The 27,691-nt window shown below is 52.9% G+C and overlaps 6 protein-coding genes across 6 annotated transcripts; 3 read left to right on the top strand and 3 right to left on the bottom strand.

Annotated features, from left to right (window-relative positions):
- Nucleotides 1-1,319: 1,319 nt before the first annotated feature.
- KRP23_5202 (uncharacterized protein) lies at nt 1,320-2,884 on the bottom strand (the record flags this gene model as incomplete). The annotated part of the gene is made up of 2 exons (XM_067890247.1): nt 1,320-1,332; nt 2,286-2,884. 2 exons carry the CDS (start codon nt 2,882-2,884, stop codon nt 1,320-1,322), a joined length of 612 nt encoding a protein of 203 aa, XP_067746807.1.
- Nucleotides 2,885-22,748: 19,864 nt separating this feature from the next.
- Nucleotides 22,749-23,162, top strand: KRP23_5201 (Cytochrome b5; the record flags this gene model as incomplete). The annotated part of the gene is made up of 1 exon (XM_067890246.1): nt 22,749-23,162. One exon carries the CDS (start codon nt 22,749-22,751, stop codon nt 23,160-23,162), a length of 414 nt encoding a protein of 137 aa, XP_067746806.1.
- A 280-nt stretch (nt 23,163-23,442) lies between these two features.
- KRP23_5200 (uncharacterized protein) lies at nt 23,443-24,417 on the bottom strand (the record flags this gene model as incomplete). The annotated part of the gene is made up of 4 exons (XM_067890243.1): nt 23,443-23,537; nt 23,606-23,804; nt 23,881-24,275; nt 24,348-24,417. 4 exons carry the CDS (start codon nt 24,415-24,417, stop codon nt 23,443-23,445), a joined length of 759 nt encoding a protein of 252 aa, XP_067746805.1.
- A 121-nt stretch (nt 24,418-24,538) lies between these two features.
- On the top strand, nt 24,539-25,189 carry KRP23_5199 (uncharacterized protein; the record flags this gene model as incomplete). Its single annotated transcript, XM_067890242.1, has 4 exons — nt 24,539-24,748; nt 24,813-24,901; nt 24,972-25,054; nt 25,125-25,189. The coding sequence occupies 4 exons, from the start codon at nt 24,539-24,541 to the stop codon at nt 25,187-25,189; spliced, it is 447 nt and encodes a 148-aa protein (XP_067746804.1).
- Nucleotides 25,190-25,514: 325 nt separating this feature from the next.
- On the top strand, nt 25,515-25,961 carry KRP23_5198 (uncharacterized protein; the record flags this gene model as incomplete). Its single annotated transcript, XM_067890241.1, has 1 exon — nt 25,515-25,961. The coding sequence occupies one exon, from the start codon at nt 25,515-25,517 to the stop codon at nt 25,959-25,961; it is 447 nt and encodes a 148-aa protein (XP_067746803.1).
- A 131-nt stretch (nt 25,962-26,092) lies between these two features.
- Nucleotides 26,093-27,529, bottom strand: KRP23_5197 (Transmembrane protein 104-like protein; the record flags this gene model as incomplete). The annotated part of the gene is made up of 1 exon (XM_067890240.1): nt 26,093-27,529. One exon carries the CDS (start codon nt 27,527-27,529, stop codon nt 26,093-26,095), a length of 1,437 nt encoding a protein of 478 aa, XP_067746802.1.
- Nucleotides 27,530-27,691: the final 162 nt, after the last annotated feature.

Genomic DNA, 27,691 nt, shown 5'->3' with positions numbered 1-27,691 from the left:
GGAGCCATTCAGACTTGCTGGATGCAGTGTTCCACTGCGTACGAGCAGGTTCTCGCAAGTCAGTCTCCGCAAGCTGGATTTCCAAGTCATCACACTTAGGACCGCCTAATTTCTCGACTCGCGGGTCTTGCCAAATCCAGGCGCAACATCGGTCTGGTAGCTTCCATAATCCAGGCTCATACAGCAACGTCTTCACGAATCCAGGAGTAGCAAGTGCCCGCTTCACGAGGCTCTGGTAGCGGCGACGCAGAGCGTTACGGCGAGTGACACGTCCACTGTGGATAGCGAGAGACAAGTCATCAGCTTCTTGGTCAATTGTCACCCAGTGTCCACACTCCCAGAATGCACGTGCGTTTGTGTGCATGAACTTCACGATCTCTCCCAACATCTTGAGAGTATCCAGAGACAGCGTGCTGCGACGATGGAAGAACAGAACTCGGTAGCGACCTTCGAACATGACGGTCCAGGGTTCCGACTTTTCCAATTCGACGTATGCGTCAGAATCCCAACGCTTCTTGGCCAAGTCGCTTGCGTACTTGTGCACCTCGTAATCTGGAAAACCTGGGTCCTGACCCGACGAGTTTCTGGACGTGCTGACATACTGGACCAAGATGCCAAGGTGTCTCCAGGATGTTTCATCATCGTCAGGCGTTTCGATAGTCATCAATTCTGCCGCTGTCAACGAGTCGTACTCCCTGCGAGCCAAACGAGACCGGTGACGAGAGGGGCGGTTGCCAGATGACTTGAGCGACTTCTTGGCCTTTGACTTTGACTTGTGTCCAGAACGTGAGTCCAGACGAAGACGCTTGTGGTCCTTGCGTCTGGAGGTGGCCGGCGCTTCATCCGAGTCATCACTGGAGCTGATGTGTGGGCGCTTGGATCCAGACTCAGCACCCGACTTCTTGGACCTCTTGGGTTCCGGGTCTTCTTCTTCACTCTCGCTGGAACTGGACTCCGAATCGTCATCATCTTCCACTTCTTGTGCCGGAGGCGCGTAGTCTGGATCAAGTTCCTTGTCGTCGACCACGGACTCTGTCTCGGAATCAGGATACACGATGGTGTGGTCATCCAGGTTACCCCAAGACGGAGGCACTTCCCCGCGGCGCAGCTTGCGATCCAGGCGCTCATCTGCCATCTTGTAATACGTCGTTGGCACATACCTGGCCCATGGGGTCAAGTCCAGACGACGCCAGTACATCATGCTGACCAACATCTTGACCAGTTGCGGCTGCCGAAAGAACCCGTGTGCCGGCTTGTCTTGGTCAAGACGCCTCATTGCCGTTTCATACTTGATTCCAGCCAGGATAATCTGCCGAACGTCAGGACGCACTTCTTTCCAGACGACACGCCCAGGAAGCATCTTGCATGCAGCCTCCTTGGAAATGGTGGTCTTCTCACCGGCCTTGCGCACTGAGTCGCGGCCTGGGTGATGAGTCGATGGTCGCCTCTGGACTTTGGGAGACTTGGTCTTCTTGAGTGACTTTGGAGTAGGCGACTTCTGCGAAGACTTGTCACCAGAATGCGGCTTGGACTCCTGAATGCCAGATGGACTGGTTAAGTCCAGAATGACAGGATTCGAAATCGGAGGCTTGGGAACTGGAACAGCCAGACGAGACGCAGGAAACGTTGGAATTGGAGCCTTGCGTTGATCCATAGCCGTGATGTTGACGACGGTGTCCCAAGCAGACGGAGGAACGCAGCCATTCACGCAGTGCACAAACAAGTCATGCAGCCGATCCCAGTTGCCGGAGACGTCAGCGTGTTTCTGCATGAAGGCGGACAGCGTCCAAGGATCCATGGTACTATCGTCCAGACGCTTCTTCAGGATGCCAACTTGAGTCTCTGCGTCGTCGACACGGGCCTTCAACTCGGACTTCTCAGCCTCAAGCGCGTCGATTTGGTCTTGGTATCGAGACTTCAACGCCTGGACTTCGTCTTGGTCAGAGGCCTTGATTTCGTTAGCCTTGGCAAGTGCAGAAGTCACCTCTTGGTGCCAGTGTGCGCAGACGAACTTCCATTCACGACGAAGGTCACCATTGATGCGCTTGAACTCCAGAGCGTCTTTAATCGCGGCTTCCTGACCACGCTCAATCTGCGCCCGAAGTCGACGGTGTTCACCCAGAACAAGACGCAAATACATCGAAGTGCGGAAGACACGTGAGGCGAGTTGATCCGGAGGAAAGTGAGTCAGGATCGAGGCGAATTCACGTCGCGTGCCAATGTCGTCCAGACTGGAGGTCAAGGCATCCAGCCGGAGCGGATCTTGTCGCGCTTGCAGGAGGTACTGACGGGCATTCATGTCAAACAGACGCTCGAATTCAGAATTGTCGTCCGCGTTCATCTCTTCGAAGCCGATCAATGCTGTAGTGCCCCCGTATCCATTCATCGTGAAGCCGCCGCCGCGCGTGTCGTCCACCGTGGCTGGAACCCCCACCAAGTACGTCTTGGTGCCAGTGTCTGGCAGAGAAGGCAAGGTCCAGCGCGCCGAAGAGTCAGGAGGCGCAAAAGTCTCGGGCCGAACGGTTTGCTGTGACAGGACGCCCTTGTAAAACAGCGCGTCAACATCTTCCATCCGCACGTAGCGTGGCCGCGAGAAGGAAGGCAACACGACACCCTCGCCCATTGGAATGGGGCTGACGCCACCACCACCAGTGTCTTTGCTCTCGTCGGGGGCGTTCTCGGCGCTGTCGTCACCATCAGGCTGACGCAGGATGATCGCCTGTGACTCGCCGCTTGAAGGCTGGCTCGAGTCTTCTGGGGGGCGCTTCTCGACGTCGCCGGTGTCTGGAGGGGAAGCAGAATCCGGAGGAGGCTGTGTGCTGTCGCCGCTAGCCGCTGGCGTCGAGGAAGTCGCTGGGGCCGGGGCGTTGCCGGTCTCCGCCATGTTGACCAGTTGAGAAATCGCGATATGACCGCGTATTGCACGTGAATGCTGTGGTATCCGGGAGGAGAACATTGAAGATGGATCGTGACCGACCGTTGGAGAGACAGGGTACGGCAATGTGCTGAATTCTGGCAGACGGCAGAGTGCAACGGCAGCGTTTGATTCGATTTCTTGGGTTGGCTCCCGTTTGAATGTCCTGGCCATGATTCGCCAGCTCGGGGATATTTCCTCTCTGATGGATCTGGACCAGGAGGGGCGGTTGACACGAAGTGTTCCTGGTTTTTCTGTGACGCACCGCCGTCGTGACTCTGGTCTAAACTTTCGAGCGTGGATACTATTGGATGAAATGGAGAATGTGACTCGGCTGTACCCGTGCGACACGAGTGATGTATGGAGTGCGACTGATTTATGGAAAGATCTTACGCCTAACCACAGATGGGCCCAACTGGCTGGAAGTGTGTATCCTGGATGTGTACAAATCCACGATTGCAAACCCGCATTATGTCCAGCCCCCGGACTTTCCCTTACGATGAGTGCCTAAAGCCTGGCGGAAAGTGCAGTTGAGAACGTATCTCAGATTGTACCTCATCTTGCTGTGGTTCAGAGCGACTACTAAAGATACTGAACCAAGATCATCCACTACCAACACCCAAGTCGTGCGCTGGAAGCCCAAAGAGTCTGGATGTCAAGTACATCCTGAATCCTGAATCCTGACTCCAAAATCCTGACTCCAGAATACCAGAATCTTGACGGTTGACCACTGACTATTTCACTTCGAAGACAGTGGTACGTCATCAAGTGAAACGCAATTGAACTACCGCCAAGGAACCCAACAGAACTGTCGAGTCGACACTTTTGAAGCTACGAAGACAATGTACCCAGACCATACTGAAGCAAAGACAATTTGACCCAAGACATAGTGAAATCAAGATAAATCACCCAGAGCCGAGATCTAGAAAGAATTGATAGCTTAAGGCTTACAGCCAACAACAGAGTTTGTTTTACCCCGTACTGCGCAAGTGAATTCGGCCAAGCCTGCCGACGGAAATCCGGAGGACCCGAGACTACGACCGCGATACAACAAGGGGCGCTGCGACCATTAAGGACGGGTCGTCTGTGGCATCTCCACCTCATAACATCAAGTCCAGTTAGGTGGTGACCAGAGGCGCTCCGGCACCCTGGGTTGACCCACCTATTTCATATCCTAGTTGGGTCGCTAGCGTGCTGGTGTTTGCCCATTTCATATTCCCTTGCTATTCGAGGTGACTGACTAGCAGTTGTCCCCCGAAGTGATAGTTTAACTGCTGTGTGTATCGACTGACTATAGTATTTGATAGTTTCTCTCTTAATTGAGAGTGGTGCGCGTTTTATACGAGTGTTCAGACTGACTAGGTGTCTGAATTGTAAGACTCGAGTGAGCCTAGCGAGTGACCCACCGTCCAAGGGTCGAAAAGAATAAGTGACGGCTATTTGTATTGTATATAACTCTGTATTTGTTGGCTATTGGTGTTTGGGGTGCATCCTGGGTAAAGGTGCATCCTGAATTTCCGATACTCTGGGTGTGAAATCCAGACTACACTCTGCCATTCTGTCGTTGAGAGTGCATCCTGAAGTGGACGTACGCTCGGCACAACTTCAAGGCCATAAGCTCGGTGAAGTGCCGTTTCGTCAAAGACAAACGAGCCGACAGGGATTCCGCAAGGTACCCACGCCACCAAGAACCCAAGGTTTCGCTTCGCGGTGAGATCTTGGATACTTGTTGACTCCTACAAGTCTTCCCCCTTCAATTCCTGGAGGAGGAATTCCTGGAGCGCGCTATACGAACCCCCCTGGGCGGTAAAGGTTTCATCGACCTCGCCACACTGCTTAACTCCCTGGCTGTGATGCCACCAGGCCCCGTTCAAGCCCCTCAATACTACAGTGCTAATCAAGACTGGGTATTCGACGCTTATGAACTGGAGGACCTTACTGTGGTTCGTATCCGCCAAGCTCTGGTCAACCACGTGATCCCGGAACTGCCCCTTTCGCGACTTGGCGTAGACGCGAGGCCTCCCGATTTAATGTGGAAACGGGACCTCAAACTGGGGAAGCATCTATTGCCTGTGTACGCGGATTTACTCTATCGGCTCCAGCATAATGCTCTCTATCTCGGCTATCGGCTTCAACACTACCACGACGCTCAGAGCCTGTGCCATCACGAGTGTGGCGTTCTGGAAACAGCGCCGCATTTATTTTGGTACTGCTCGTTCGCGCTCCAAGTCTGGACAGAGTGGATTTCCGCCTTTCAAGGATTTTTCGTGGCCAAACTGGAATGGGACTCCCTACTATTTTTTAGGCTCGAACCAACGCCTACAGCTAAAGCTCTCTACGGTTACAGCCTTTTTGTACTGCTCCACATTGTGCGCGCGGCGATTTTTCGATGCCTCTGGATGCACCGGAATGATCTCCGCTTCCACGGGTTTGAGGCCAACCTTATTGACGTCCAAGTTAACGTTAAGGCAGTAATTCGGCTTCATACTGAGCGTTTCTACCAAGATCTCCTGCACAATTCGCTGAGCCATTCTGGGTTTAACAGGCAACAGCTCCGGGCGTTGCTCGAGCTGATCCCCCTACCAGACTGCCTCCCGGCCGAAGTCCCAGTCGACGCTCCACCCGATGATGATCCTTCCCTCTAAGTTGGAATACTCACGAACACGCTGCTGTCACTCACTGATCCACTGGCCAGAATGGGTATTCGAGTCTCCTTCGGCTGAATTTGGGCAACTCCGATTTACTCGGCTTGCAACGGGCGCTAGCTCTGGTTTTCAACGGCTAAAAATGGGTCCTCCTGTTTTCGACAGCCAAAAACTTTTAAAGCTGGTTTCCCCATAAGCTGTTAGGCTCTTTCGAGCATTTGCTTTTGGCTTAGGCCTCTGCCCAAGCCACTTCCCGAATTTTTTGGTTTTTGGTTTTTTTGCCGAATTCATTTTGCCAACCGCGACCGTTGGGGGTCAGGAGTTAACTCCGTCAGTGTTACAACTTGCACAACGTGTTGAGTTAGACATTCCGGTCCGCCATAGATCCCCGGGTGCCTCCCTCCGCTGTTACCGTTTACGCGCTTTGCCAGCCATGAGCCAGGACGTGGAACCCGAGCAAGCTCGAATTGTAAGGTGTGCGGATCCACGATATACGCCGGTGTGTAACAAACTCCCCCCACGACAGCTCCCGAAGGATCTTACCGCAAGCATTTCGAATTTCAGACTTTCAAACCATCCCAGAGACCCAACAGTGCCCGTTCCCAGTACCCTGTTTGATTCCCGACCCATTATTTTGGGTAAGGTCACCCACCCGGGTATGGCCCGAGCGAACTACTGCTTAACTTCATCAGGGTCGCGGGTAACTAATCCACTCGCCCAAGCTATGCTGTTATTTTTAGTGGTGTCGGAGTGCCTTTTGGGGTTGCACCTTCACTTCACTATACTAGCAGTTTGTATGTAGAATTTTTCCAACATCGCATTATCAGGTAGCTAGCAATTTGCTGAACCATAAAGTGTAATGCAATTTATTTCTCTGTAAGAACTAGTGTAGCACTGAGCGCAAATGTACGCGGCATAAGAAGTGTATTCACCATGTCTGGTAGCACGATGTATGTGCATCGCTAAAACTTCCTGCCCGTGAGGGTTGATTTCTCAAGGATTTTGGCGACAGTGGCTATTGTAGTAAAATGGGCTATACAAATGCTGCTAGGTTGGTCTCGGACACTAGCAAAAATAGTGATACAAGGCGTGCTTTCCTGAATTAGGCAGCAAATATCCGAGGAAAGGGCGTCTCTGCATTATGAGCACCAGTGATCCCTGCGTTATTCAGCTAACTACGAGGTCGGCGGTGGCAACAAAACCTAGACAGCAACGCAGCTCCAAGCTAAAACTCTCCACTTCCCGGTCGACACGGACCGTGAATTAAGCGACTAAGCCGACGTAATAAGAGAAATCCCCTCTTCGCAAGCGTAGTAAAAAGAAGGACAAGGCTGTAGCAATAAAAGAAGAGCTAGCCCGCAGGACCTGTGCAGCTGCTGAAATGTTTATTGGTGTTAGTGTGGCATTTACGCCAGCTGATGAGGTGTGGATGCTATTTAGTGTGTACCCAAATGTCGGATCGACGTACCTGATAGGTGTTGTGACCAGGTGCAGTATAGCGTTCGAAACAAATACCGACAATATTTGCGTGCCATTGGTCACAGAGGTGCAGTGGACCGGTACTAGCTGCCGAAGCAAGGACCATGTCCACCGTTTTTCTGAGACGTCCGACTTCGTGGCCTCGCTAGTTTGCAAAACCACATTGAGGAGAATTCCATTTTAGAGACTCCTAGACAGCGCTGTGCAACATGATTCTAAAGCTATCAAATATCACTGCAACCACGGACGCATGTGAGGTGATGAATGAGAAAAGCTATCGTAAGTGGCCTGCCGATCGTGGTCGAAAAGAGTTACAAATAGTTTTGAGTCCTGCTGAAGTAGAACAAAAAAAAACGACGATACTTTCACCTTCAGCGCCGATAGGACAACGTCCGGGTTTATTCACGCACTACGATGGATCGTCGACTACGAAACTACGCCAGGAAAGTCAACACAACTTGAACCGGACCTCGGCAATTTATAAAGCCCAATATCAGGTTTTGAAAGAGCGCTGGGATTAGCAGAGGGTTAACAAAGATGCTAAATAGTAAGGTTAGTTGCGATTTCAACTACTAAGGACAATACAATCAACATTCGACGTCTTCTCCATCGTGGGCAGTCACGGCATCACAGCTCACCATCCTCCCAACACTGTCATTGTCAGCGTTGTGCGATGATTGTCACCTTGGTATTATCAGCACTGATTGAATCTAGAACAGACCCACCTAGCGTGTATAACAACTCACGATTGTGGCCTTGATGAACCGCTGCGTTAAACCGCAGAGCTCCTTCTTACCCATGCCGCACGTACTGGGTCTGCGCGTGCCTATCCACGTCAGCGAAGAGTGACAAGCCTGTCAACATCACGAACAGTGGCAGGCCGAGCGTCCAGACGTTGGAGTACTTAGGGTTATAAACTGCGTCACCTCGGGCTTCATCTAGTAGAACTTGCTCGCCACGTCGGCCTAGAACTGGTTGACGTCGGGGCTCTGGTCAAAGTTGTACATCTTGGCCTGACCTACCTTCAACAGGTCAATCTCCAATGATGTGTCGTGGGGCATGATGCCCAGGCCGTGCAGAAATCTGAATATCTTGGCGATTTGATCGAAGAGCACCACCTTCTGCAAGAGGCGGTCGGTCTTGGGCGTGCCGTCGTTGTATAGATCTCTGTCGGCTCAGAATTTCATGACGGTAACACGCCATCTCCATCACGAGCTACTACAGCTTGTAACCTTGGTACAGCTCCGTCTCTCCATAGAGCGTGGCGCGCAACTTCTTGCAGTGCGAAATTATACCGAGGATCGCATTCATCAGTCGCCTGCGATCTACAGATCTGCAGATCTTTTATGATCGCGTTGAAGTTGCCGAGTGCCGCTGGCAGCGAGTGGAGACACGCTCCGTAAGCCTTCGTGCTCCACATTTAACCTGCAAGCCCTACGCGTTCTCCTCACGTAGGCGTCGACATTCGAGCCATCTTCGTCCTGGATCGTCTCACACTATCTCTGCACTCCCGCAATTTTTCGCCAGTGATGGTCCCCACGGTACTGTACTTGCTGCTATTTTTGCAATGCATCCGGCAATCAAAAACTTACCGTACAATGGTACCTGATGTATCCTTGTCACTGAAGGGATCTCTCTTTCCATATTTTCACCCCTGTAACGTCTGCAAACTTATGCAAAAGAAAAGGACTTGAAGAACCCTTTTAGGGCGGTTAACTTGGCAGTTTGTATGGCGTCCCTTTAACAGTAAATGTATCGTTTTAACAAACAAGTTAACGGAAATAAATTGACTTGGGAAAACGTAAGTCCCTCACGCCGACGATTCAGTGGCGCATTCCGATTAGTTAATATTAGCTGCAGAATGGCAGGAGCTGACATCACTTGAGAGCTCGTGTTACCGGTAGTCTGTGGTCTTCGGACAAGATCGTACGTGGACGCTGTTATCCTCGTGGTTATTGAGTAGTGAATCTGTGCTGCCACATCTGTGCGTGTTTCTCCCTTCGTGCAATCATTCGAGCGCAAGATTTCTGGGAAAAGCTTGTCGCTGCTGTAGCTGCGACAGTGTTGACGACGGCGGAGGTGGTCGTGTCGTTACTACTGCAGTCGTTGGTGCCACCGCTGCTGTTTCTGCCGCCGTTGGTAGTTGAGTCATCACTACCGCGGCTTCGGAGGATATGGTGATTCCTACAGCCATGTTCCTCTTGCACCACACTGCATGATCACTCATTTGACCACCCACAGTTGACCACCCACATTTATTTGGCGGCTTCGGAGTAGTCCGTCGGAAGCATTGCAAGGTGTAGCAATCACCGAGCAATCAGCACCAGCACTCCGTGCTGCTGCGGACCAAAGCCACCAGCATTCTCGACAACGACAGCAATCACCAGGTCATCAACTTGTGATGCTGCCGATTGCTGCAGCCTTGGGAATCAACGAGGAGCAATCGACATACATTTTAGCAGCCCAAGGCGATGTCCTGCAAGCACAAGGACCACCGCATGTAGAAGACGAGCAAACAGGATTGAATGAAGTAAACGACAAGCAGAGCAATGAAAGACACAATTCAATTTGCCATAAAAGCAGTACTTGCCGTAGACGAACAACCAGCAATACTATATCCTGCGGAACCTTGACGCTTAAATGGAAATAAGCGCGTGCGGCGTATGCCTTCGTTTAGGCAGATTAACATCAGCACTATCGTAGGTTTGAGTTGGCTCGTTCTGCGCTTACGATGACTTGGCTTTAACTGCAGTATCTCCTATCCGATGTTGAATAGCTCAATCGCGTGAGTTTCACCGCGGATTTCAGGTAGCGGCTCCTTTATCGCGCTGCGATATCCACTCAGGGTTGCTGCCTTAGGCGGTTGTGCGTTTGTAGGCTAAAAAAACATAAACATCGATGGTGTGAACTCGTTCAGATTAAGCTCGCCATTTTCGTAAAAAAAAATACTTTGTTGTGTCGTCATCATCCAGCGTCAACGCATGCACGCCTCTTATCCACTTCTTGATACCCTTGATGCTGCCAGTGTGCTTTTTTCTAGTCTCGTTAGAGATACAGACGTCGCGGATTGCCTTCACTTCCGCTGCAGCGTCCATCAGCACGAGACGTATTTATATATTTAATCAAGTGGTTTTGGCCAATCGGAGTGGCAACTTATCGTCGGCTCCTGACACTTACGACTTCTCGGGACGATTTGATTTCTGCCCGTTCAATAACAAAGTGCAGTGACTGCAGCAGTCACAGACAGGCGAGGGATAGGCCGATTCCGGAAATCATACGCAAATTTGCCGACGTTTCGCTGGAATACCCCATATATACCTTACGTAAATAAAAGAATGTGCAATGGGATTGGATATATTGTGAGAATTTCAGAAATGGAATCGCTTGTGAAGCCTTATCCAGCCACTGTTAGGCACGCGTCAAACGAACCCTAAAAGTGAAGATAGGATGTACCTACCGCTTTACCCCGCATATTGGACATATGTGTTCAAAAGAGACAACGTTTTTCGCTCAGGTTGATGTTCAAAATTTCGATTTGAACACCTGCTTAATAGAACACAGGCTTCAGAATTCGGGGAGGTACAATGATCTCCAGCCAATATCTTCAGAAGATCAGAGCCCTTCAGTAGAAGCTCTTGGGTTCTAGGTTTGCTCATACTTCAATTGCAATTCTATATTTGAGCAGTGACGTGGGAACAGTATGAACAAGGAGCATGCAGGCTACCAAAAAAAGACAAAAAGGACTCGACCTCACATTTTGTAACAGTCTGCGCCGAGGTAGATCTTGACAGACGTGTCTGGTGTGCGGTCCTTGAATTGGCAGGTGATGGTGTTGGTAGAGGGGCTGTTGCTTTGAAAGCAAATTGAGAAGTGATTGAGATTTAGCTATTTGCTTTTAAGGATGCCCTGAAGACCACTTGGTGTCCTATCCAAATGCCTAACATTCTCTAACCCCAGTTGCTATTTGTTCTACCTATAATCTTGTCTAAAATATCCGCGAAGTTACAGTTTCATCAAAACTTCATATCCCACACTGGATGTTAGCAGATCTTGATGATTTAGACCAATCAAATTGATGATTATGGGACGTTTCAGGTCCTTGATCTTATCCTTAGATGTCTTGCGCTATACACATATTGGTAGGCATGCAAACGAAAACTTATTGTTTAACCAGATTGGTCGCAGTTTGCGGCAATGGCTGCTGATGAAAGGTATAGATCTCAGACACCGAAGCTTGACGGAGCGGAGAAAGGGTAACACTCTGGGCGAGACCGGAGCGGAAAAACTTGACCACTTGAGGGGTAGAACGAAGATTCGAAAATGATTGATTCAGGTCTGTAGCTCGCTAGCCTTCTCGCTTTCTCTAGACCTACTGGATACACACTACTTCATACTTTACTGGATACTGAGTTACTTCAGCCTATCAGAGAGTACCACGTCAATGCCCATCTTGTACCTACAATCTTGTACCCACAGCTGGCGTAATCGGCGTAGATTCGGATTGGACCCGTTAAGGCTAACCAGTTCACGGTCAATAACTGATACCAACCCGGTAAACCTCAATACTCTCAATTCCTTCCGCTGACGGCGACTGCGTCACACATTTCTTCAGACTTCAGCAATTTGTTCGATGTATAGCTTATAGGCGTTATAAACGAATAGAACACGAGCAGAGTTCTATTCGTTTAGAGCTGTTATGCGGGGTAAGACGGTAGTAACGGAAATTCCCGAACAGTACCCCGGGCAGTAATTAATTGTACCCTCCCCAATCTCAAAAGGCTACTCTCCTATTGAGTAAAAGTTATGGTTCCTATTCCTCTCCAGTCTTACTCATCGATCAGCGCGATGTTATCCAGAGCATCATGCAGTTCGTCCAGGTTGAAGTCGTCTTCATCCTGCTCAGTTTCCCTCGAGTACCTCCCATTTTGCACGAAAATGTTTCCATACACGTCGTGCCGCGCTACATGTCAATCCATAAAGTCATCTGCAAAGCCAGCAACAGCGACCGAGTTGCACACAGTGCTGCTATCAGTATCGCGCCAAGCCTTCCTAACCCACCTACAAACGACACCCACAGAAGGTATGCGCGGGTTGCCAACCTGCGTGTTCGCAACCTTATCGATCTCCTTTCACGTCTTGATTCCATGTTTCTCACCGGGAAGGTTGGGCGTCAGACAGGCTTTAGTAGCGGGTTACTGTGAGCGTATGGTTTCTGGTAGGGAACTATCTGGGGGTAGATTTTTTGCGGGTCGTCTGTGGGTATGGTCTCATTTGGGTCTGGCTGGATCTTTGCCAAATGGTTGGTACTGTCGGACAACGAATGCCTACTAGCGCTGTTCCAACGGGTGCGAGCGATTGGCTATTATAATGCGTAGTGTGGACTACACCACATCGGAAGTACCGGACTGAAATCACTGATGCTGATTGGACAAAATAAAGCGCCTTTAACAACGTTTCTTTTCATTCCCATACGTGGTCGAGTTTCAGGTTTCAGGGAGGCAAATTCTCCAGGTGGTGAAGGGCGGCTCGGCTACAGAGACAATCGACGCCTGCCTGAAGTCATCCGAACGGTGGCCACTTTCCCAGAAGGTGCGTCTGACAGAGAACATGCGTGTTCGCACGGCTGCCACCTCCGATAGTGCTGCAGAAATGGCTGCGTTTTCCGAGTACCTGCTGAAGGTTGGAGAGGGGAGACACGAGGTACACAACGATCTGGGAAATGACTACATGAAGATTCCACGTGACATGCTCATCGACAACCCCGCCGGTGATCCAGATGAGGACGAGGAGATCCGTCCGGGAGCTATTCCGCGAGGTAAGGTACTGTGCAGTACCTGGGACTGTACTTAGCGACTCCTTGCTTTTCCCACGGTCAGCTGTATGTGGCCATGTCAAGGGTTACGTCGAGGTCGAGATTCAAGGCATTGGTTGAGTATCCAGAGCGGGAGGAAGAAGACGGAGTGTACACGGCGAGCATAGTGTACCGCCACCTGTTCGAAAGGACGTAGGCAGCGACTTTGTGTGAATGCATATTTTACGAAAGGAATACATTTGTCGGTTTGCATAGCGCGGTAATTGTTGGGAGTCACCATTCCCCCTCGAGCGCAGCGAGTACGCCTGCGGTTTGAAGCCCGTGTGCGAAGCACGCGGGTGAAAACCCAGGACCAAGCAGTGCATGCTAGACAAGCGGAGGCGATGCTTGGGAGCCGTAGCGGGCTCAGGGTTCGTACGCACGGGAACCACGTGAGACGAGCGCAGCGAGTACGCCTGTGGTTTGAAGTCCGTGTGCGAAGCACGCGGGTGAAAATCCAGGACCAAGCAGTGCATGGTAGACAAGCGGAGGCGAAACTTGCGAGCCGTAGCGGGCTTAGGGTTGTGGTTCAAGTCTACTTTATAATATACTGATATAAAACATAAGCCTGTCATAGCAAAAATAGTAGTGAAGCGAGCTGGATGAGCGAGCGAACGGGCACCAACCAACCATGCACCCACCGCCCGCAACGCGGGCGGCGCTCGGCTAGTCTCCTACAAGTAACAGAGTAACCTGTCCGTCCGTCTGTCCGTCATTCCGTACACACCTCGAGCGTAACGCAAATCCGGACTTTCCGTTGGCTATAAATAGCTGCTGAGCGCAGCGAAGGCGGCCTCCCCATTCGCTAATATTATAATGCGAGGCCTCTCGTTGACTATATAGTGGAGCCTCTGCGCGATTGGCTATTATAATGCGTAGAGTGGACTACACCACATCGGAACTAGCGGAATAAAACAACTGCTGATTGGACAAAATAAACCGCCTTCCAACAACGTTTCTTTTCATTTCCATTTTCAAAACGGCGCTTCGGCGACGGACCAGCTCAACGGAGGACCGGGCGGGATAGCTTCGCAGGCAGGTCATCCCCGCCGCAGGCAGGGTAGGTATAGATTAATCCTATTTAATTCTAATACATAACGATTTCGGGAGTGCCGCCTGTTGCGGATAACTGGTACCTTCAGGGCAGTCGAGGGGTAACCGTGCGTGTTAAAGGAGGATAACCGGAGCCGTGCATTGTGTGGGAAGGGCACAACTGCATGGAGGGATGGGTACCCTATGACGGCCACACTGATGCGGCCTAGCCAGCCCCCAAGAGGATCCCATCCCTGCCCAGCGAGCCAGGCCGACCTCTCTCGAAGCAATCGTGACGGTTACCCCGTATTTTCGGGCTTTCTGGTGAACATGCTATTTTGGGGGGCTCCCTTCACCCCCGGGAAGCATAATTCCAGGTTAGAGGTCCGATAAAAAGATTGCAGCTGGCGCCCGAAATGCGTTCCAAGACAGTCCGCCATCCAACCTGCTCTTCGGAGCCGCGGTGCTGAGGCGCCCATTTATGCCCGCCGTCATAGTGGGAAGTCTCATACCAATCCGGGGGACTGGGATGGGTACACACGGCGATAAAAGCCGGCCTAGCCGGGTCGTCCATCCTAGCCCCGGGCTTGATGCCGTGTAATGGGACCGGCCCATAGTGTGGTAACATGCTATTTGGGTTTCTGAGCAGTTACGGCTGTGGCGGACACTTTCCAATCAAAAGGACGAGTCGGCACTATTGTGACAAGTGAGGACCGCTCGACGGTGGCCATTTGCAGTGGTACCGGTGGAAAACCGTTGGTTTGGTGCAGTCTGCGCGCGAACTCGGGGTTTGTACGGCCCTTTAATGCCTATGATGCCTTGCTGCTAAAACAAATATTAAAAAATATTCCCAAAAAGCTGACACGTGTCCCTTTACAACCAAAACGGTTAATTGCCTGAGCAGATAAAGCTCAGTGGCATTGAGCGCGACCGGTAGACCTCCGTTGCCAAAGGAAGCAACCAAAAGAAAAGATGAAAAAAGAATTGAGGTACCGAGTCGCGCTTCAGCACCTCGAACCCGCAGCTGTGTCTCCAAAGGTATTGAGACGCAGCACCAATGCGGGGGTGCTTTAAAGGGATAACGGTGGATGTGAGGGACCAGAAACAAACAAAAGCAAACGCGGCAAGGCTAATGAGGTGTTTTACAGCCGTGCAGGACTCGGGTTCGTGGCGAGGACTGTGCAAGACTGGCGGTGATACACGGGTATTCTGTAGGTGTGTCTCCAGAAGGCGTCTCCTTGCGAATTGCGAGGTACCGGCCGTCCTTTTACTAACGACTGCAGTTTTGGGTGGTTGTTTTCCAATGCACGTGCGCATTTATTGGGAAGTCCACTAACGCTGCATTTGCTGTTGCAGTTGTTGCGGACAGCACCATGGTGATTGTCGGCTGCAAGCTGGAGCGGTACGGCTGTTTCTTGGTTGTTGTCAAGTGTCCCTTGCTCAGTGGTCTCTTTTGTTAGTGATGAGCGGCGTCAGGAGCTGGACCAGCGCCATACCCAGGCCCTCGATGCCAACGCGTCACCACAAGGATACGAGTCTCCAGCGTCTAAGAGGCGACGGTTGGGGCGCCGCCGCGCGGCTCAAAGGCGGTTTCGGGTGGCAATGGAGCAGATTGAACAACTGAGCCTACAAGAGGCGGCCGCCGGTGAGGGGGACGTCGTCACAGTGACAACGGGTGAAACCGCCCCTCCTGTGCCGACGGTCGTTGGACAAGGGGCGATTAGCCAGCTCTCTGCAGGTGCTCCAGTGCAGAGGGCGACTGACCCACAAGCAAATCCACGTCGGATGAGGGAAGCGCAGCGAGCGCGTTCCAGACGAAGTAACCTGACCGACTCTCAGCGGGAGAGTGCGCGGCGGCGTGACGCGGAGCGAAAGCTAGCCCGGCGAGCCCAACTCCGTGGCGAGCAGCATCAGGACGTACGAGAACGAAACCGGATCGCACAGCAGGAACGTCGGCATAATCTGAACGAAGAGGTCCACGCCGCGGAGCGTGAACGCAACAGTGTTTCTCGCGCGCTTCACATGAGTGTACACGATCGCACTGAAGAGCGCAGGACAGACCGGGAGCAACACGCGGACCGCCGGGTTCAGTTTACGCAGGAGGAGCGTGCTGAAGCGCAAAGGGTAAACCAAGAGCAACATGCGGAGCGCCGGTCTCAGCTTACACACGAGGAGCGCGTTGAAGAACGGATGATAAACCAAGAGCAACATGCCCAGCGCCGATTACAGCTTACGCAGGAGGAACGCGCCGAAGAACGCATGGTAAACCAAGAGCAACACGCGGAGCGCAGATCACAGCTTACGCAGGAGGAGCGTGCTGAAGCGCGAAGGGAAAACCAAGAGCAACATGCGGAACGCCGCAGAGAACAGACTGAGGAAGAAGCACTGGAGCAACGCGAGAGAGAGAGGGATTTCGACGTAGATCGGCTCGACGTGAAGAGGCATTGGCAAACCACGACGATTTTGACGTGGCGTACGTCCAGGGTCCAGACGTTGTGAATGGGCGCCATCGGCTTCCTCCCACCACTGTTTGTGAACATTGTGGCGCTTGGAAGTGGCCTGGCGAATCCAAAATGAGCTGTTGTCTGGAAGACAAGGTTCGTCTTCCCCCTTTACGGCCTGCACCTCCAAGATTGTTGCAACTGTATCGGGATCCAGCGTTTCGACAGCACATACGAGCGTATAACCAAGCTTTTGCGTTCACGTCCATTGGCGCTTCGTGCTCCAACCGATCCTTCCAGGACGTCAACCAGGATGCAAGCGTAGCGGGACAGAGGGGCGTGTACACGTACCGCATCCAGGGTGCAATGGGTCACTACTTGGGATCTCTACCCCCCCCCCCCCCCTATATCGATCCCGCCACCGGAGAGCGCACAGACCGTAAGTTCGCGCAGATCTATATTGTGGACCCGGACATGCAGCAGCGCGCCCAACGCCGCAGAGGAATTTTTGCTGACTTGGATCCTGTGGCGTTGATGGACATTGAGCAAATGATGGAGCAGCACAACCCATTTGCTCAGCAGTTCCTGAGTTTCGGAGAGCAAGTGCGCTCGCGAGACACGAGCGACGTCGTGGATATGGTGTTCCGCCTCCACGAAAATATAGCGCATCCTCGGACATACAATTTGCCAACCGTTTCTGAGGTAGGCGCGACGCTCATCGAGGACGGCAACCTGGATAGGCCTCGCGATCTACTACTGTATACTCGGGATCACAGGCTTCTGCGACTGTTCGAGACGCGCCCGGAGTATGATCCGCTTCAGTACCCTCTTCTGCTTCCGTAAGGGGAGCTGGGTTGGACCTACACGGACACATACGCGAACGGAGTCAGACGTCGCAACAAGAACCAGATGTCCCTTCGCGAACATGTCGCCTTCTGGTTGCACCAAAAAGTGGGAGATCAGTCTGCTCTTCATCAAGGTGGCCGTCTCTTTCAGCAGTGGTGTGTCGACCAACGCGCTAAATGCGAGCAGGAGCAACTTCGCTGGGTGGCCTCACATCAGAAGCAAATTCGTGCCGATCAGTACCGAGGGCTTCAGGACGCACTGCTTAACGAAGGTACAATTCAGCTGGAAGCAGGCGAAGGGCTACTCTCCGAGTTTGACAGAGGCGATGGTACGTTGGTCCACCCTGATCGAGGCCGTGGTGGTGATACCCATTTTCTCAACCAAGTGGGACGCCGCGTTATTCTGCCCTGGGCAGTCCTCGAGCGATGTACCAGTCCTACCAAGACTCAATGGCCATTGTTAGAGAATTCGGCAAGCCTGATGTGTTCATGACAACGACCTGCAGCCCTACATGGGAAGAGATAGTCGAGGCCCTTGGGTCCGATCAACAAAACGCTCAGGACCGCCCCGATATTGTAGCCCGTGTCTGGCAGCAAAAACTGCAAGCTCAGCTTAAAGACCTGAGCGAAGGCGTGCTGGGCCGTATGGAAGCGCGGATTTACGTGGTCGAGTTTCAAAAGAGAGGGCTCCCTCACGCGCACATCTTGATCATTTTGGCTGAAGAGGACAAGCCACGTACTCGCCAAATCGTAGATCGTATGGTGTCTGCAGAGCTTCCTGACAGAGAAAAGTTCCCGCAGCTATTCGAGACAATCATGACATGCATGCTGCATGGACCCTGTGGAGCGGCAAACCCGTCATGCGCTTGCATGAAGGACGGGAAGTGTACGAAAGGATATCCGAAACCTTTTGCAGAGGCGACAAGAACCAATGTGAACGGCTATCCGGTCTACAGACGGCGTCGACGAGCTGAAGGCGTCCTGGTATGGAAGGGCAGGGAGTACGACAACGCCACTATTAACCAGTGGGTTGTTCCGTACAACCCGTACTTATCCCAAAAGTACAATTGCCATATCAACGTCGAGGTGTGCACGGATATTTCAGCTGTGAAATATCTATACAAGTACGTCTACAAAGGGTCCGATAAAGCTGTGCTAACTGTCGAGGCAGTTCGCGCGGGTGGAGAGCTCCCTCGGCAAGAGCCGAACGAGATTCTGCGCTTCCTCACGGCCAGGTACATATCTCCAGTTGAAGCCTGTATCCGCTTACTCGACTTCTTGATCCAAGGAAAGACACACGCAGTCACTCAGCTTACCGTTCACGTCGAAGATGCCCAAACCGTGTTCTTCAGAGCGACGGAAGACCCGGAGCGTGTCCTCGGTCGTGGGAATCACACAATGTTGACCCGCTTCTTCGAATTGTGTGCGAGCGACGAACCCGAGAACCAGATCGCGAAGACAATGCTGTACCAGGATATACCCAAGGAATTCCGCTGGATGGGAAACACGAAGTGCTGGGTTCGACGTAAAAGGTACCAGGCTGCAATTGGTCGGATGGTGCATGTTTCACCGCGTGATATGGAGCGCTTCTATTTACGCCTGCTATTATGCCATCGCCGAGGACCGAGGTCTTTCGAAGACCTGCGGACAGTTGATGGTGTGCTGTGTCCCACGTATCGAGACGCGGCTGAACATGCCGGCTATCTGGAGAACGACAGCGAATGGGTTTTGTGTTTGTCGGAGGCTGCCGAGTTCCAGATGCCGTACCAGCTGCGCCAGCTCTTTGCAACAATCTTGGTCTACTCGGCGCCTACGGATGTTCGGGGTCTTTGGGACCAATTCTTCAAAGACCTTTTGCTTGACTATGCCTACAGGAACCGAGAGATGTTGGACCCTTTTAAAACGTCTGTTGTGACGTTCAACACATTGAAGAGTATCCAAGACTTGCTCAGTGTCAGTGGGTACTCCGTCCAAGACTTTGATCTCCCTCGGCTGAGCGAGTTCCCTCGCCTGGTGCTTGAGTCTGTTCTGTAAAACAATCTCATCCGACGAGAGCTAACGGGATATGACGCGTCTGTTCTTGAACAAATTGTGAGCGAGGAGGACCACCTAAACGAGGAGCAGCGCTTGACCTATGATCAGATCACCCAAGCTGTCGAGGACCCACAGGAAGGCAGGAAGCTATTCTTCGTTGATGGACCAGGCGGTACCGGGAAGTCGACACTGCTTCGGAACATACTGGCCAAGGTTCGTCTATCCGGAAAAATTGCAATCGCGGTCACTTCCAGTGGGATTACTTCTCTGCTGCTTATGGGAGGTCGGACAGCGCATTCTACCTTCAAACTCCCATTGAAGATAGACGGCGAATCTACTTGCAACATCAACAAGCGATCCCAGGTCACGGAATTGATGAGGAAAGCAAGTTTGATAGTTTGGGACGAGGCACCCATGGCGCATCGGCACGCGTTTGAGGCAGTGGATAGAACGCTTCGTGACGTTTTGGATAACGAGGCAGAACCTTTCGGTGGGAAAGTCGTTGTGCTTTCGGGAGATTTCAGGCAAATTCTCCCGATGGTGAAGGGCGGCTCGGCTACAGAGGCAATCGACGCCTGCCTGAAGTCATCCGAACGGTGGCCACTTTCCCAGAAGGTGCGTCTGACAGAGAACATGCGTGTTCGCACGGCTGCCACCTCCGATAGTGCTGCAGAAATGGCTGCGTTTTCCGAGTACCTGCTGAAGGTTGGAGAGGGGAGACACGAGGTACACAACGATCTGGGAAATGACTACATGAAGATTCCACGTGACATGCTCATCGACAACCCCGCCGGTGATCCAGATGAGGACGAGGAGATCCGTCCGGGAGCTATTCCGCGAGGTAAGGTACTGTGCAGTACCTGGGACTGTACTTAGCGACTCCTTGCTTTTCCCACGGTCAGCTGTATGTGGCCATGTCAAGGGTTACGTCGAGGTCGAGATTCAAGGCATTGGTTGAGTATCCAGAGCGGGAGGAAGAAGACGGAGTGTACACGGCGAGCATAGTGTACCGCCACCTGTTCGAAAGGACGTAGGCAGCGACTTTGTGTGAATGCATATTTTACGAAAGGAATACATTTGTCGGTTTGCATAGCGCGGTAATTGTTGGGAGTCACCATTCCCCCTCGAGCGCAGCGAGTACGCTTGTGGTTTGAAGCCCGTGTTCGAAGCACGCGGGTGAAAACCCAGGACCAAGCAGTGCATGCTAGACAAGCGGAGGCGATGCTTGGGAGCCGTAGCGGGCTCAGGGTTCGTACGCACGGGAACCACGTGAGACGAGCGCAGCGAGTACGCCTGTGGTTTGAAGTCCGTGTGCGAAGCACGCGGGTGAAAATCCAGGACCAAGCAGTGCATGGTAGACAAGCGGAGGCGAAACTTGCGAGCCGTAGCGGGCTTAGGGTTGTGGTTCAAGTCTACTTTATAATATACTGATATAAAACATAAGCCTGTCATAGCAAAAATAGTAGTGAAGCGAGCTGGATGAGCGAGCGAACGGGCACCAACCAACCATGCACCCACCGCCCGCAACGCGGGCGGCGCTCGGCTAGTTACCAATCAGTGATAGAGGATCACCAGAAATGCAACCCCGGTTGCAAATGGACAATAATGTACATGTGCCAACTTGTTACCACATACTATTGTCGGCTTTACAGATTTTGCCAAGGCTATTCGTTCCGTAAAAATCGTCTTGACTATTTACACAAGCCGTTATACAGAATCGGCGCATTTCGCCTTTGCCCTCCCGTCAAACAGCAGCTCCTCTGTGACACCAACTTGCTGACGGCAATGACGGCCGAGCTATCTACACTCCCTTTGATGTGTGACGCTGTCGCAACAATTAAAATCGGTGAGCCACAGACAGAGTGCGGGATTCTACACAAAGCTGCAGAAATCCAAGACAGTAAAACACAGTGCTTTAAGAAAACGAAAGGCGGGTGGCTCAACCGCCATTCGCTGCAGGAGCGTGATAAACCGTTTGACAAACAAGAAAGTCGTCGTTCTAATCGCTAAACCTGTCGAAAGTGTTACTCGCTCCCAAATTATTCGTGATGCAAGCGGCGTGTCGTCGCGAAGTAGCTGGGCTGCACTAAAATACGTGAAAGGTGCAATAACCACATACGCATTTTTTTGCTTGGTGGTAACGTCGTCCTATCCTACATGGATACCTCCTGTCCAGCTTCCGTGGCACCAAATGCTGCTTACCGTACTGGTAATCAAAGAGCGCTTCCCGCTGGGTAATCACGGGAATATGTTATTACTAGTATTAACAAAAAGAGTATTATAATAATGATGTTGGACTGATACTGTAGATGTACCAAGAAACCTAGCTGCTATGGCAAGCACTGCCAGTACCCGATGTTGCTGTTACCATTTCCTGTCAAGCACTGTCAAAATACGCGACAGGCTACCTCACATGCAAGCGTCTACTTTTCGTCGCCCTAGCAGCATCATTCGCGCTTTTTGGTACAAGTAGCGTCGTCTCCACTATGGGCGCAGCGGCCGATACCAAGGTCCTTCCAGACACCCCTTCCGACTTGAATCGCAACCTCCGCGTCGAAGAAAGCACTGTCAAGCGCGCGGATGTCGACACCGTCGAGGAGGGCAAAGAGAGGGGTCTCAAAGCCTCATCATCAGTGGATGCTTTGTTGAAAAAGTTCTTCCACAAGATTTTTCCCCACGTCCAGGACCTGACGCCAAAAGGAAGCACATTCCGTATATCGGTCTGCGCTTGGAGTCTATAGGTAACGGACAGGTGCGCGCGGTTCCCCGTAACTACGGACGTTGAGGCGTTCGAGCGAGTAATGGCGTTGCCATACTGTTAGCTATCCTTAAATCGTTTTCAATTCATTTTGGGATACATGACGTGTTTGAAAGCTAAGGTTCGTGTCACCATTGCACGATGGTTGTCACAAAATGTGATCAATATCTCCAGCGGCCTACGTGTTTGGCAGTCGAGCGTACTCATGCAATTGTATCACCGCAAAGCTACAGCTGCAGACATCTCTGCAACAAGTAGTTACGAACTACTACCAGCACATGCTTAGGCACGAAAATTCGCTGGAACCATTCGCACAGGCTGCGTGGAGATTGTTAGCGATGGTTCAGCGCGGTACAATGCAACGACCTACTTCCGGCCAAGATGACCGAGACATTGAGCCACCACCGCGGCTTGCACGAGGCAATCAATGGGGTGGTGATGTACGACCGCCAGATATGACAGCAAGTTGTCCATGTAGCCACGTAATGGTCAAAAATTACTGTTTTACCCCTAATACAGCCACGACGATTAAGCATATCTCAAAGGTTTGTGTTGTCCCGCAATCAATCACTTTCTATTCTACTTATTCAGGATATCCGTTTCAGCAAGTCCATAAACTACAGGATATAGCCACCATTCCTCGTAAATCACAATTCTAGCATTAAATTGCGCAGCGCGGGCGTTCCCTCCCATTTCATCATTTCTGCGCGAGCAGCTACGCACGAACCCTCGGAACAGTAGCATCAACCATGGCCGAGCCCAAGGAGTTCACGCTGGAGGACGTGGCCCCGCACAAGACGGCCGAGGATTGCTGGATGGTCATCCGCGACGAGGGCGTACGCAAGGTGTACGACGTGACGGCCTTCCTGGACGACCACCCGGGCGGCCCCGAGATCATGGTGGACGTGGCTGGCCAGGACGCGAGCGACGAATTCGAGGACATCGGCCACTCCAACGACGCGCGCGCGCAGCTCAAGCAATTCGAGATCGGCAAGATCAAGGGTGACGTCAAGCAGGAGGCGTCCGCCAAGGCTGCGGCCGGCACCAGCGGCGGCAAGACGTCGGCCAGCGGTCGACAGGACCTCAGCGGCCAGAACGGTCCCCTGTACGCCGTGCTGGCGGCCATGGTGGCTTTCGCCGCGCTCTACTTCAAGTACCAGTAGGCGGCGGGCGCAACCAGTAGGACCGACTGGAGTGTGTGGCTGTCAGAGCGTCATGCTGTTGTCGAACGAGTCGCGGCCGGGATAAACTATCGTTACATATAAGGAGGAAGATTTTGGCTTTGAGACACTTGTAGTTTGCCTTGTGTTCGCTGGATGGAGGGGTACGTGGCAAGTGGCGGTAATGAAACAGTAGCCATCTATCGACTGGTGGGCGACAGCGCTCTATGGGCACGCAGTTATATTGTCAGTCACGCCACTGACGCTCCACTATTACTGGAAGCTAAGTCTGTGTGCCGGAGCCTGGCGCGCTCTTCGCGGCGTACAGTTTGTTCCACTGCGACTGCGCGTCTCGCTTGTTTTCCTTCTTGATTGCATCTGTAGACACCATACAAACTTGATCAGCATAATCTCACTTCCTCAACCAGCGCTCACAAGCCACGTACGGGACTGCGCGTCGATCCGCAGACCCTCGGCGCGTCGCTTCATCTTTTCTGTCGAGATGGAGATCTCCTGCATTGCCAACTTGATACCCTGCAATTTCTTCGCGTAGAACGGCAACTTCTCCAGCACCACGGCCGCATCTTCCAGCTGCTTGTTCGCCTGGAGTCCATTGTTCTGCTCCGTCAACATCTTCAGTAAACGCTACAGTAGCCATACCAAGCAAAAAAAAGTCACGTTCTTCTCCTAGTAGCGTTGCAACTCCCCTTTGCACGTTTACCTGCTGACTCTCCTTCAGCTCGGCTATCCGGTGGATCGTCGCATCCAGTGAGGGCTGCACTGTGTCCACGAACGCGTTGCTCATGGCCTCGACGCCATTCACAGACTCGCCCACGTGCCACAGCTGCTCTTGCGTCTCTTGGGGCTTCAATTGAACCTCTGTGCTTGTCTGTTTAATCTCTGGTGTCTTCACTTCCTCCTGAACTTGACCCTCATCTTCTTCTTCCGTCTCCACCGTCTTCTCCTGCACCTTCAACTGCAATCCTCCTTCCTCCTCGTCTCCGTCACTCTCTTCGTCTTCTCCGACTACTGCTGACGCGACAACAGTGGGGGCAGCGAAGCGCGGCGCCGCTGGGGACGACTGCGAACCGAAGCCATTGAACTGGAAACTCATTTCTGCGGAGAACAGGCGCCAGATTAGCGTACGAATTGGGCGTTTCAGCTATTGTATTGCACGTGGCAGCCCACCTTCCTCATCGTCATCGTCCTCTTCGCTGTCTTCGCCTGCGAGCACGCGCCCGCCATAGATATCGGCCATGGTCGTCACTCTTACTGGGAGAAATGCTCGTGAAATCGATCAGCCAAAATCCCACGAATCAGATTACATTATTCCAAACTACCGAACACGATTGGATAATACCGCGTCCCAATTAGCAAAAATGGACGTGAAGGAGGAGCTGGAGGCGCTGCAGCTCGGCGAGAGCGAGGATGTGGCCATGGAGGACGCGGACACGGGCGTCGTGACGCTGGACAAAGTGTCGCTGCTGCAGGAGAGCGTGGACAAGACGGCGTTGAGCATGTTTAACGCGCTGCGGCTGTTGCCGGCCGCAACCGGAGATGACGCCAAGCAGCAGGAGACGAAGGACGCGGTGCGAGCGCTAGACGACGAATTATCAGGTCGAATTAGCAGCTAATTTGGAGCTGCTGTGACAGATCACGACACTAGCGAACGACGTCCTCAAGATGGTGCAGGAGACCGACGCGCTGATCGACGACCTGCCTGGTCTGGACAAGACGGAGGCGTGCGTGGTAATTATTGCAAAGGATGCGGTGGAGAGACCTCTTATGTTTCATGCTGTTGTGGTGGTGTAGGGAACAAATGGAGGAGTTGCGACGACTGCAGATTCAGAGCGAGGAAGAGGCCCAGACGTTGCGGCAAGTCGCCGAGGAAGCAGGTGCGACGAGGAACTGGTGGAGGATCAATTGGTACAGGATGCTGATGCTTGTTGTGACTGGTGAGGGCAGAACGGTGGATGGATCGCGCGCGGGACTCGCTGCGTGTCATCTCGGAGACGCGTCTGCGTCGCTGACCTTTATAGAATACGGATTGCATCCGATATGCTATTGAAGAAGATGTCGCTTGGTAGTCGTAACCGCTCTTAAACCGTTTGATGGCTACAGAAAAGGCAACTTTGTCTTCAACCTCCACCTCTGATTGTGCCAGGGGAGGTCTAGCGGATGAATCCTGTCTAGCTACGAAAGTGCTTGGTCAAGAAGTTATGTATGCCATCCACGGTCTGTGTATTCGGTGCAGAGCCACCCACAACTGCCAGTTTGCACTTCACGTGGCTTGAAAATGGGGTCACTTTTGAATTTGCGCTCCGCGACAACATCTTGCTGACACTCAACCACCTCATGCGTCAATTCACAGCCTCGGTGATTCTACTGACCGCCATCTTTGCCTGCTTTAGCAGCTTTGCTACTGCGTGGTACGGCACTGTAAAATTCTACGCAGACGTGGAGTTCGAAGGCGCGACGTACCCGTGGGGTATCTCCAAGACGCAGCGGTGCTACAACCTCTCGTGCTGGGACAACAGAGCGTCGTCGGTCAAGTGGGAAGGCCTGCCGACAAGTGGAAGCTTCAGCGGCAAGTCGCGCATCGCCTTCTTCACCGGCAAAGACTGCACGGGGGACAGTCGAGACTGGCCTACGGATGGCTACATCAACGACAAGAAGGGCAACTACCCGATGGACTTTACGCTGGACGGGATCAACGACGGAATTTCCTCCTTCATCGTGTGGGAGACCAGCAAAAGGATCACGAACGGAAAGGATACGCCTTGCCCGTGGGGGACGAGCTAAGCTAGTTGGTTTGCAATGAGTAGGAAGGCGAATAAAAGAAGAGCACACGATTGCAACGGCTATTATCTTGTGGCGTACACCCATTCTGTCTGTCTCTATCTGCGGATTGCCACCACCACGTTTTGCTAGGCTCACGTGTTGATGGTAGCAATGGCGACTGCAGTAATGACGAAGGTGAGGGCCAGGAAGACACTCGCAAACGGGACGGAGCTCACAATCGGCTCTGTGAACTCGGTGATGGCGGCGCCAGGGAACCCCCACACGCGCTGGCAGTAGCGACTACCGATGACCTGGAACCAGCACGGAATCGTCAACCCGAGCAGGAATCCGAACAGTCCTGCGACCGCGAAGATGAAGTCCAGGCGCTTGAACACGATAGCGAACAGAATCGGCGGCACCGCCACCGACAGTCGGCACATGCTGCGTGTGATCCCCTCACCAAAGCGAGCAGTGAGGTGCGACGGGAACGACATGAGCATGTTGTCGCCGACAGTGACGCCCACCATCGGATACGCCGACACCACATTGATGACGGGGAAGAGCAGGATAACGAGCTGCACGACGATTCCGCCCGGGTTGGCGTGGCCGCACTGCTCCCATCCGTTGCCGCAGCCCGTGTAATCGCTCCACATGAGCGTCGCCAGCGGGTTGATCTTGTCGAAGGACAGCGCCCCGAGCAGGCCGACCAGAAGGTAGCACGTACCAGCGATCAATAGCGCAGCAAACGCCACGAAACGCGCCTTGGACTTGGGATTCAGCGGCTGCAGCGCGTCCGGCATGTTGTACTGGCAGTTGAGCGCCAGTAGTGTGGGTCCAAAGCCCTTGCCAAAGTTCCCCCAGTTCACCAGGCCGATTGCATTGTATCGTGAGGCCACAATGTCCTGTCCGTCGCTCGCCACCTTGACCAGCATCGTCACGAGCATGAGCACGAAGGCCACGATACGGTACACGGACAGGAACTTCTGCACGAGCGCCTGGTCGCTGATGTCCATGAGCACCATGGACAGCACAATGGCGGAGAAGATGGCCATGAACACGTAGTAGCCCTCCAGGCAGCCGGACGAGGGCGAATCCCCGTACACGTCGCACGAATCGCCCAGCACGTACGAGAAGAAGAGCGAGGCCGTGGACGACGAGAACACGGATGCGTACGACCAGAGCGAGCCGATGCAATACAGGCCCATGACCAGCTGCACCGCGGCCTTGCCCACACGCCCCACGAACATGTCGGCGATCGTGGCGAACTCGAACTTGCGGTATGTGATCTGGTGGCGAGGGGCGCCTCCTCCCGTGGCCGCGCAGACGCCCTCGGCCCTGGCCAGCGACTCTAGCGTGTAGTTCATGGTGATGAGCGAGCCGATGACGCCGACAATCATGAGCGTGAGGCTGAGTCCGATGCCGGCCTCCATGAAGGCGTAGGGCAGTCCGAAGCAGCCCGTGCCGATCACGTAGTTGAGCGCCATGGCCAGGGTCACAGCCGGGCCGTAGGGCTTGACCGTCATGTGGTCGCCCTCCCACGACCCGCTGAGGCTGCGCGTGAGCAGGTGCGTGCGCTCAGTGGCGGCCATGGCGACGTGGGTATTGTAGGGACCTGGGCGGAGACTTTGTCGGAATGGACGAGGAGGTGCGAAGATACGTCACCACACCACACACCTGCCAAAGGTGATACCTGATTCAGGTGGACGACAGCATCGACGAGGTGCAAACAAACAAACAGCAGGCCGACACGC

Source organism: Phytophthora ramorum (genome assembly GCF_020800215.1).
Source record: "Phytophthora ramorum isolate Pr-102 chromosome Unknown Phyram_PR-102_s0004, whole genome shotgun sequence".
In the NCBI taxonomy this organism is placed as follows: domain Eukaryota; phylum Oomycota; class Peronosporomycetes; order Peronosporales; family Peronosporaceae; genus Phytophthora; species Phytophthora ramorum.
The sequence above is the reverse complement of the archived record's forward strand: the minus strand, read 5'-3'. Positions and strand labels throughout refer to the sequence as shown.